The 10722-nt window shown below is 39.3% G+C and overlaps 1 protein-coding gene across 1 annotated transcript; it reads left to right on the forward strand.

Moving 5' to 3' along the window:
- The first annotated feature begins 3 nt into the window (after positions 1–3).
- Positions 4–3918, forward strand: si:ch211-171b20.3. The gene is made up of 7 exons (XM_044020441.1): positions 4–466; positions 571–616; positions 1278–1369; positions 1651–1792; positions 2302–2409; positions 2516–2571; positions 3241–3918. Exons 1-7 carry the CDS (start codon positions 250–252, stop codon positions 3378–3380), a joined length of 801 nt encoding a protein of 266 aa, XP_043876376.1. The 5' UTR covers positions 4–249; the 3' UTR covers positions 3381–3918.
- Positions 3919–10722: the final 6804 nt, after the last annotated feature.

Genomic DNA, 10722 nt, shown 5'->3' on the forward strand with positions numbered 1-10722 from the left:
AAAAAAAAAAAGACTAAAAACCTTGCCCCTAGAATGGGGCTGTAATAAAGCACCGGCTAAAGTAACGTCTCCAGCTCTGGTGGCAATTTTATATATGCGCCGTTTCCATGGTTACGCCGTGACACAGCAGCGTTTTCTAGCTGCGGTTGCCGCTTAACGGTGCACTTCCAGAAATGATGCCAGTCACAATGACCTGTTTATTGTGATACAGCTTCATACGGAGTTTATGTTCATAAGATATCTGCCACCATGATGATAACGTACCACGTTAACTCTGTACCAACGACCGAGGCTTTAACGGCAGCAGTGAGCTCGAACAGCAGCAGCAGGAAGCAGCGCGGCCTTGATGCTGCTGGATTCTCTACATACAGGAACTTCATGATGGGAGCAGGAGGAAGAGGACAAGCGGCTTTCACTCAAAATAACTATTTGAGGAAGAATTGTCCTGCCATACCGCCATTAAACGGTGAGAAAGCATCATCATTTATGTCCTTTATGTGCTAGCTGAGATGCGGCTAGCTTAGCGAGACATGTCATATAAATGCAACACTAATTATCTCTGTGTTGTAGATTGCAGGGACGGGCAATCAGTGATTAGCAGCTATTTAGTAGAAAGGTAAGTTGTGGCAATATTTATACTACATTTATGCTATAAAATGTAGTATCAATATAGTTACATCAGTACTTTTGTGTCACAGTGGATTTTTTCTTTGACAGTTATTTGCATTACATAAGTTATAGTATTACCAACCCTCTGATATTCATCCATCAATGTTTTTCAGTTTATTTCTGTTCATTTGTATGAAGTCTCAGTTTAGTGCAGTGCTGCCATACCCTCGGAGTTTGGTAGGGGTCGCTGGCTCGGCAGCAGGGTGTGCAGAAAATATGGTATTTGGTAGTGAAGTGGTTCCATTGTAAGTCGCTTTGGATAAAAGCGTCTGCTAAATGACGTGTACTGTTATAAATTATATCAAAAGCAGTCTGTTATATATGTATTATCCAAATGTTACCACAGTAGATAAATAACGACCTTATTAATAACATTTAGTTTGAGATTAAACTTAACTTTTTTAGCCATTGTATGATTTTTGACCAGATATTTTGACATTTTTTCATGAAAAGCACAGGTGTTACTGATAGCATTAAATCATTACAGTGACTGAGAAAGCTAAATGGATTTCAGCCATTATTGATTTGGTTAGTTACACCTGTGCTTTCCCTCCGTGACCTTAAAATGTGTGCAATAAAGAATGTTGACATTTCTCCCACCTATGTAGGTCGCCAAACTTGGGTAAAGATGACGAGCTGGAATCAGAGAATAATGATCCAGAGGACACATGTGGGAGGCACTTTCTCTTTGATAAAAAATGTAAGAACCGTTTTATATGATTTTACTTTTTCACTGTTACAGTTGACAGCTGGTGTAGAAGATTCTTTACATTGTCTTTCCCATAAAACTGATCATCTTTGACCCAAAACTGGATTGTGTTTTTGAAGTGGATTTGAAGTTTGGGTCCGTCTCTGTCTTGTAACCTGACAGCCAGTAGGTGGTGCTGTTATCATTCATAATGAGCACAGGTCCTATTTTAGTGCCTGCAAACGTTACCTTGAAAGGTGATTGTCATAGTTTTGAATATGATTTGTTTTGAGGTGCACCGTTAAAGAGGACCAGAGCTACTGTGATTCCTCCACTGCCAAGAGACTACCGTGTGCACAGACCTGGCAACCGCTATCCCTTCAGCCTCTCCAAGGAGCTTTCCCACAGGCACGCAGAGCAGCCGTTCACCCTGGGGTAAGACCGGTGGATTCATGTCGCTCAGTCCTGTGGTTGTAGCTGTACTCTTCATGGCATATTTCTGTGGACAGCTGCGCAGATAGCGCTAATCATATTGAAGCGCTCTTCGATTGATGACGTCTCGCATGAATATGAACAAAGTAAAACTGCAGACGCACACAGTTAATATTGTGACAAGCATAATTTATCTGTCACAAACTGAATAATTCAAGCTGTATGAATGTGACAGCTAAAATGTGATAATGCACAATAATGAGTACAATTATTTATATTCATTTTATACTCCGTTTTAGTCATGCAGCCTTTTGTGGGAACATTATTATTTTGATGACAATTATGCAAACTGAAATTGCTCCCACATAGTACTTAAATCTTTTAATAATGAACTGGAACACACATAATAAGTCTTTTTACATGGTAAAAAGTCTGTTTTCAACCTTTAATATGACTAGAATTGAACTAATGGCAAAAGCAGAATGTGTCTACTCCTCAATTGTGTCTTCTAGCTACCCTGAAAGATATGAACTGAACCCAGGTCCGGCTGTCCTCGTTCCCTCCACCTTTTTCCTCAACGGCAGATGCAACCTCTCAGTTGAAAAGTACAAGCTCAGCAGGTATTTATTTCCATCCTTACAAAGTCAATAAGACCATATCAATAAATACTTTCGATTATTTCTCAGACCCATGACTCCCCATGACTAACATCCGTCTGTTCTGCAGGCCTAAGGTGAATTATCCAACCTGCAACCTATTGACTGTTAAGGACAATCAAAAGAGTGAGTGGTTTTACTGCGTTGACTGTAAAGTTTATAGTGAATAGGTTTTCCACATTCAGATATTTGTTTTAGTCTCTTTTTTCCAAGTGAGGAGTTTAGTCTCCCAATGTATCCATGTGTTTATGACATTGATTTACTGATAGTTAACATGTCATTTTGACAGTTGTCCCTCTGTAAACACACAGATCCACAGCCTCATTATTGTCAGTAAGGGTCACTTGTTGCCCACGGCACATCACAGATTGAAGTAAGGAAGTGTTCAGTGTCACTCACCGGAGTGAGGTTTCTTATTTCAACTTTTGGCTGTAGTCAGCTTCAGACTTCCCCCCCAACCACCTCATTGATGCCATATCCTCTCAGATTTTCTCCATTAGTGTAATTGTACTATTCTGAGGTTTGTTTGTGACGCACACAGTGATGAGGAAAAAGAAAGTATCCAAGATTTGACCACTTATTGATATTCCTTAGTTAATCGATACCACTCACAGATTGAGATGTGGAGAAAGAGATGTAGGAGAGTTAATTGGATTTTAAGCATCAGTTGTTCATGCAGGGCTGTAAACTACAATTATGGATAATGCTCCTCATTTCATTCCAAAAGTATTTTTATCATCGTAATGTTTGATCGTAGATGTTGTCCTAACATTTTCACTGTCTTTTGCCACACAGGCCAGTCTTACCCAGACCCAGTGGTCGGAGCGTCTCGCTCTTTTATCCACAGGATATCTGAGCTGTCCTCTTTGGAGGCTGACACCGTGAGACAAGAAAAGCTGAGGAAAAGGAGGCAACCTCGAAAACCCCCATCCTGACAATCACCCTCTTCCCAGTCACACTGGTCAAGGATTAAAACTATCGAATCTGTGCCAACGGCATCTGAACAAAAGACATTTAAGGTACCTTGTTCGTTTCAGTGGCTCCTTTTTACTGCCTGTTTATCCTCAGTGGTAATAGTTTTTTGCTTAACATGGCTGGTCTTCACATTCTGGGATTCCTGACTGGAGCTTCTCTCTTTTAGTGGCCACAGATCGTGTTGCTTATTTATTAACTGCGTTAAGACTCTCTCTGGAGCTTACCTTTCCCTATCTGCACATTTATTTCACTTTTTAATGGCTTGTAATGGCTGGTATGTAATACTGCCATATGCCTTGCTGTATCATCAGTATTCTGCAGATGCTGTCTTGGTTGGATCTCATTACGACAATATTTCAGATTGCTGTTGTATATCCATATGCTTTGTTAAGCAAGAGGGACATCTATGTACATAGTAAATGGTTTAGCAAAGCTATTATTGTGCCTTGTAAAACGTCTTCCTACAATTAAACAAATTTATTTTTCATATCACAATAACTTTATGTCTTCTGTAAATCACAACTGTTATTCTCTACCTTTTATTGAACAAGGGCTAACAAGGGGGAGCTTCACATTGTCTTTTTCAGTCACCCTATTGACCAGCACAGAAATCCAAATGCCTAAAAACTGCAATGAAACATGATGTGCATTCCATATCTACCAAACAGACAAAACTGTGCCCCCGTATCCCAGAATGTGGTACTTACCCACATAGCACATTGTTCTGTTGCTGTATAGAGGGCAGCTTATGTCTGAATAGTCATGTCCATTGTGTTTGACAAAGACAGCAGTCAGAGCAGTTGTCATTTTGTTTACAGAGAAATGACAACTCCCATTATTCACTGTTATCTTCAAACTGTGCAAACACAATAGGAAACACGGAGGACAACGTTTGGACTTCAATCATTATAAAGCAAATACGTAGAGTCGTTCTTTGACATCATTGTGAAATTTCAAAATTAGTTTGAAAGAAAGCTCCTCTTACCTTTGACCACTCTGTTGATTCAAGTCTCTGAAATTTCATTTGGCAGACTGTCTATAAATATTTAAGTCAGAACATATAAAACAATTCAATAATAATTAAATTCTGTATGTTCAATTTGAAGTTGCTGCAGCTATTTGACCTATCTCTGCTGTGTTATCTCTCCACTACATGCATCTTTACCTTTTGCAGCAGCATTCATTGGTAGAGAATGGCAGGAAACGGCCAAGATGTCCACGTCAATGTCATTTGAAGGACGACCGTATCCTGCGGACTGTTTCTGAGTTCACACAGAGTGGAAACAGTCAGGCTGTCTTTCAAGTTAAAGATCAAGTTTCAGAATTCTTATTTCTCTTTTGTCACAAATGTCATAAAACATTACAAGCTTGTGGCAGAAGAACTCCCCATTGAGTCCTATTGTGATGTTTTAAAACGACAGGCCGTATCCCTCCGTCCCTCTCTGTGGATCTTAAGGTGTCCGTTTCAGGGACGATCAGTGACCTAGAAACACGGAGCCGTTCCCTCATTCACGTTAAGTGAAGGGACTGTGTTCACGCTTTAATGGAGGCTCAGTCTCTTGCAGGGTTTTTACCTTCCTTTTCATGTGGGCTGAAACAAAATGACCTGGAACAAACTGTCAACAATGAGGTCTTTAATAAGAGCTGTACTTAGGCCTGCCAGCAAGTGGTTTATCCTTTCACCGCAAGTCGACATAACTGTTATCTGGGACAGTAGCACGCTAAGAATACAGTATTAGTTTTGTTAAGATTGTTTTGTTAAGACATTATTGAGCTGTTGCCATTCAACATTTATGTGTTTACAGTCATTTTTCCTACCAGAATCATCCACTTGTAAAGTATTATAAACATAGGGGGTTTCGTTAAAAGCAACAGGGGTATTTGTTTTTACTCATGCAATACTGAAGTATACTTGTGTTACTGTTTCACCTGACTTGATATTGTGCCAGTTGACTCCATCAACAGGGATTAGAGAATGCAGCCTTGTCTGCCAATGCATCAAATAAAATAAAATAAAAAGTCGCCCTAAATATATTTGGTTCAGTGTTAGAGGAAATGAGCCAGCTTGGGAATGAAGTTCAGTATTTTATTACCTTAATAATTCAAGCTGATGATGTTTTTGCTGAGCCAGTGCACAATCTGACACACTGGAAATGTGTTTATTAATTTAATTTAAATTAAATTATTTTTTTAATAGTTTATTTAAAAGCAGAAGCAGCAGCTGACCAAAGAGTTAAAATAAGATTATAAAAAAAATTATTACAGAAATATCTCCCGGATGTAGAATGTAGATTAAGGAGATTGGAGCTGTGAGATTAGAGGTTTAAAAACAAATGAGAGAATCATTAAGAAAAATTCATATTTCACAAAAGGCCACTGGAGTGAAGCCAGTGCCAGAGATACGTGATCAAGACACAGGGAAATGTTCGACTCACACATTAAAATTGGGACTTCAGAACCCTAGGGCCCGAGCACTCACACAGTGGAGATTCCGAGTGGAAATCCTGGTAAAAAAATTATAGTTTTTTTGAGGTTCTAAACGTTCAAACAGAACGAATCTGAACTGGGGAAATATTTGATAAAATAAGGGGAATATGTAAAAGTGGTGCAAAATGGCTCAGTAGTGCCCCCAATGGTGAAACCTGGTATGACACAGTAGCGCCAAACTTGGTGGAAACATGTCACAGCCCAAGACGAACACAAAAATCTATTGAGACTATGGTCTCAACTCAACAGGAAGTGGATCATTTGGAATTTGGCGTCCGTCTTGGTAGTTTGCACGTTTTGTGCCAACATGAAAAACACATGACAACAAATGATCTTGCAGATTCTAAAGGGCGTTTCCAAGGCAACCATTGTAATTTTAGCGGATTTTGACCATTCACCACGAAACAAGAAGTGTCCTGTAACTTTACCATACATTCACCGATCTGCTCAAAACTTACTAGAGTCTGAACTTTGCCTTAATAGTAATTGTATTGCAGTGATAACATACATTCAATTTGTGTATAATAAGGAGAAAAAAACAACCCCTAGTGAAAATACAGACATTTTTGGAGAAAGTTTTGTTGGATGATTGAAATCCCTGAGATGTCTGACACTGAATGCCAACCACATTAATGAGCCAGTCCTGCAGGATTATGGTGGTCATATAAAAATCAGCAGAGGGACAATAAAAGTGAAATAACAAGGTTTTTCGGCATTTAAGAACAAAAGTGGAAGCTCAAAGTCGTACCTCGCGTGAACCTGCATTCATCAAGTTGATCGCTTGATTCAACGCTTGCTGCAATGTGGGCTCCAAATGGAAATAAATAAAACATAAAGGTGCTCCATAAAAATGTTGGAAGACAGACACATTTATCAGCGTGTCCCTTGTGTGTCTGCTTATAATTCCAGACCTAAAGCTACGAGCACATTCTTAACATGGCACCAAGACTAAAATGTAAAACAAGGAAATCAAGCGCTTGCCATGCCTGCCTATCTGTATCATTACAGTTCACTTATTAGCCCATTATATTCCATTTGTTAAAAATAGATCATAGAAACAGGAAACTAGTGGGGGATACAGAGAATTTTTTTTATGAAGAATATACATTGCCAAAGACACGAGGAGCACAATAAACCTGTCTGATTGTGATGTTTGTAGGTGGATTTAATATCCCCTTTGTTTGTGTCCTTGTGCTAAGACAAGCTCACTGGATATTAACTGCAACTTTATTAGTCCCACTGTGGTCAATAGGTTAAGAGCAGCAAGATGAGGACAACAAAACACAGTGACAATTAATGAATTCCCTGCAAGTCCAGCTTCTTGTTTATGACTTGAAAGAACAAAAGGCTCCACATTTGACATAGTATTGCTTGTGTCAAGGCAACTGCCAATATTTGCAGCTGCTGTGAAATCATTTATGCCCTAAAAAGTTAAAAGATCCTAAGCTATAGTTACACAATGATCAGCAACAAAGCATACAGGCTATGTGAGTCAATAGAAACTCCCAGTCCAATGGTAATCTCTCTGTCTGTGTATTCAAATGGGGGCACTAAGGGGTCAAATCTTTGTTTTTGCCATCATATAAACACAGAAGAGTCCAAAACTATGACAGATCTATGGCAACAGAGCTTACAGTGCAACAGAAATCCCTGGGTTCTTTGCTTGTCTGCAATCTCAAGGTGATAAAAACACAGAGATCATTTTTTATCTCGTAAGATTGTTTGCGGACAAGTTTTTATCGCTGCCAGGTGTTTTTTTGTCCTTTCAGTCCCTCTCAGAGCTGCCTGTTATTGTCAGTCATGGGGAAAATTTTACTTATTCACCAACAATGCGAGTCAATACATGGCTGAGAGGTTCTGTGAAAATTATTAGCGGCGTCAGTCCCGCCTCAGCTTTTTACATTTTAAATTTATACACTTGGCAGAGCAATGCACACATACACTCACAAGTCCAGAGGGACTAACCTTTCCTGCTCTCTGGCATTTTCTAATATGATTTATGAAATTCACAGTGATAGATGCACCGAGCGCTGCGAGTCATTATCATTACCTGAAGTTTCATCTCTTTCAGAGGCAGAGGTCAGTCCCACTCCACTGCCACACATCTTACTTCATCTGCTGCTTCCTATACCCACAGTCATTTACATACATATGGAACGGAACGCCAAGATAGGTGACTGGTGAGGGGACAATTATCAATGATGATGTCAGTTTTGGGCAAAGGAAATATGTCTTATCTGTTGTCATTACATTGGCACAGCTCCAAGGTCAGCCAGCGTGCCGAGCTGTTGCCAGGCCATCATCACATCTTTCTGCTGAGGAAGTGTATCATCCTTAAACCATCACGCAGTAATGACTTGTAATGAATGGAACGTCATTAGTGGGATGCACGAGATGGCTCATCATCATACATTCTGTGATGTGAAGAGCAAAAGCCCCATTAAGGCTTATTAATGGCAATTCTTCAAGTACAGAGCAGGTACGGCCACATACATGTTCACGTGTGCTGTGAATTGTATGGAAATCTTGAAGGAAAAGTCACATGTTTTTGCTGAGCAATCTCCCCCAGATCACCCTCCGCCTGAAAATAGTGATCTAATGACACAAGCACAAGACAAACATCCACCTTCTCAGCTCTTCAAATACTGACTCATGCATCTTGCTGTGCTTTTGTTGTAGCCGGGTACATCATTCACAAGAAATAAGATAAAAAAGACTGTCGGGACATTATCAGACGCCACGACATGGACTAATGCAAGTACAAAGAACTGAAACTCATTCACACAGTTTTACAACGCCTCACTAAAATGTACAGGTGTACGAGCAGCGGAAGGAAGTGGAAGACAGATGAGCTGTAAATTGAAAGGATAGCGGACAAAGGCTTCATTCATGAGACAGAAACTGGGTGCACTCATCGGGAGGAAACAACACTTTGTCTCATTAGACTGACTCATTAAAGATTAAATATTTCCGAGGTCATGTTATTTTTAGGTTCACGTCTCCTTTCCTAATTTTTATGATGACATTAAAATGAAGTGTCTAAGTTAAAGAAATGACCCGCAGTTAAAATGAACTGAACCGTGCGGAATATATTTACCCGGCCATTAGTTAATGTCAAACTTTTTGTGTGTTCACTTTTTGTTTTAATTAATTAAAACATTAATTCTCTGTCTATACACACAGAGTAACATATATTCACCTATAGGTGAAACGGGGAGGGTTGAGGTGACATCGTCGACGCACCTTCATCGCACATAACAGGATTAATTCTAGCATTTGTCAACAAATGTTTTGAAACTATAGCAACCTAGTGCAGGTGTTACCATGGGGACAACCACCGTTTGCATTCCCCATTGAGGCGAGATGTAGCGAAGAGTTCACTCTGGGTCTTCTTAACACCCAGTGCAAGAAGTCGAGGAATGCACGCTTTCATGTTTTACTAAATCTGATTAGTCATTCTTGTGTACACCGATGTTTTAGCTCGTGTATTTGTCAGACTAATTCATGAATTCTGTGCCCGTGACAGAGATTGAAGATAACAGACGGTGTCTCATGACACATTAACATGGACTTCATCTGCTTTTTTTTCCCAGTGTATGTGAGGGGAGAGGGAGGAAAACTCAAGCAAGCAGGGCGTGTTTTTGTGGGGAAGCTCATTGCCTTCGACAAGTGCAGAGTACGAGCAGGAGGTCCAGGTTCAGGGGCCTGTCAGATGTAAAACACACATGCTTTGATGTGCGCTTCCAACAGCTACCTGATGCTAGTCTCGCATCAGTGAGCAAATCAGATCAGCACTGGTAATGCATTTAATGTATGTGCTTGTCTTAAAATTGCACATGGAAATTATACATTTATGCCAACAGCACACATGAATGAATGAACATCAGTTCAAAAGTAAACATAAAGTGAGATTATTTAACACAAACGTGCCAACAACCAAATAGGCTGAAGCATGTGGCTTATTTTTGCCTATCCTGTACAATAAAAGAAAAACCCAGAAAATCAGAAATGTTCATTCAAAAACTTTACCCCCAAAACTGACACACATCCATATTTGATATTTGTTCTCACTTTGCTAGTTTCAAACGTAAATAATCCTCGTAAATTATAACTTCCTCCTCTTAGTTTTAGAATGTCTGATTCTAGTAAAGCAAGCTGGCTGCAAAAGAGAATGAGTATGAAGTATAAGAGTATGACTAAAAACACAAACAAATGCTCACATAAAGTTGCACAAGTGCTCAAAAAACCCGGCCATTCAGCAGTTTTTATCTTGCCTTTGCTGCTGGTGTATACACTCACATGCTCCCTCAGTCAGGTCTGATAGCATTGCTTGCTGATTTCAGACAATGAATGCAGCATACAGATAATGTTACATCGTTTCTGTTCACTAAAAGTGCTTTTTATTGCTCATTGTGATAAAAAGCACTTTTTATAAGTCTATTATGGTGAATTTCTATGCTTACAACATTAATATTTCACGTGCGGGACTTAAAAATCCTGTCTAACTCGCCAACATAAAGTCCTTGTGATTTATTTTTGAATGTGCCACAATAGTGAGCTGCATCTTTCATCACAACTTGATATGATGTTACTAAATCAATCATTTTTCACGATAAAAATATGTAACCTATCTGCGATGTTTCTCACCACCGTAGGGCAACAGTTTTTTAAGTATAAGAATCAATTTTATTTTTTTATGAAAACAGAATTCTTTTGCAATAAAAAAAACAAAAAAAATCACCAAAATGCACTGCAGCTTTAAGCGATGACACTTACAAAATGAGAAACCCACCATTTGAAACGCAGACATCTCCA

Source organism: Solea senegalensis, linkage group LG1 (assembly GCF_019176455.1).
Source record: "Solea senegalensis isolate Sse05_10M linkage group LG1, IFAPA_SoseM_1, whole genome shotgun sequence".
Classification (NCBI taxonomy): Eukaryota; Metazoa; Chordata; class Actinopteri; order Pleuronectiformes; family Soleidae; genus Solea; species Solea senegalensis.

What these genes read in the sequence shown, in the direction of transcription:
- si:ch211-171b20.3 (XM_044020441.1), top strand. Translation starts at nt 250, where the DNA reads ATGATGATAACGTACCACGTTAACTCTGTACCAACGACCGAGGCTTTA. An exon ending in GAGCAGCCGTTCACCCTGGG is followed by an intron (nt 1,793 to 2,301) that starts GTAAGACCGGTG and finishes TGTGTCTTCTAG; the next exon opens with CTACCCTGAAAGATATGAAC. An exon ending in TGTTAAGGACAATCAAAAGA is followed by an intron (nt 2,572 to 3,240) that starts GTGAGTGGTTTT and finishes TTTGCCACACAG; the next exon opens with GCCAGTCTTACCCAGACCCA.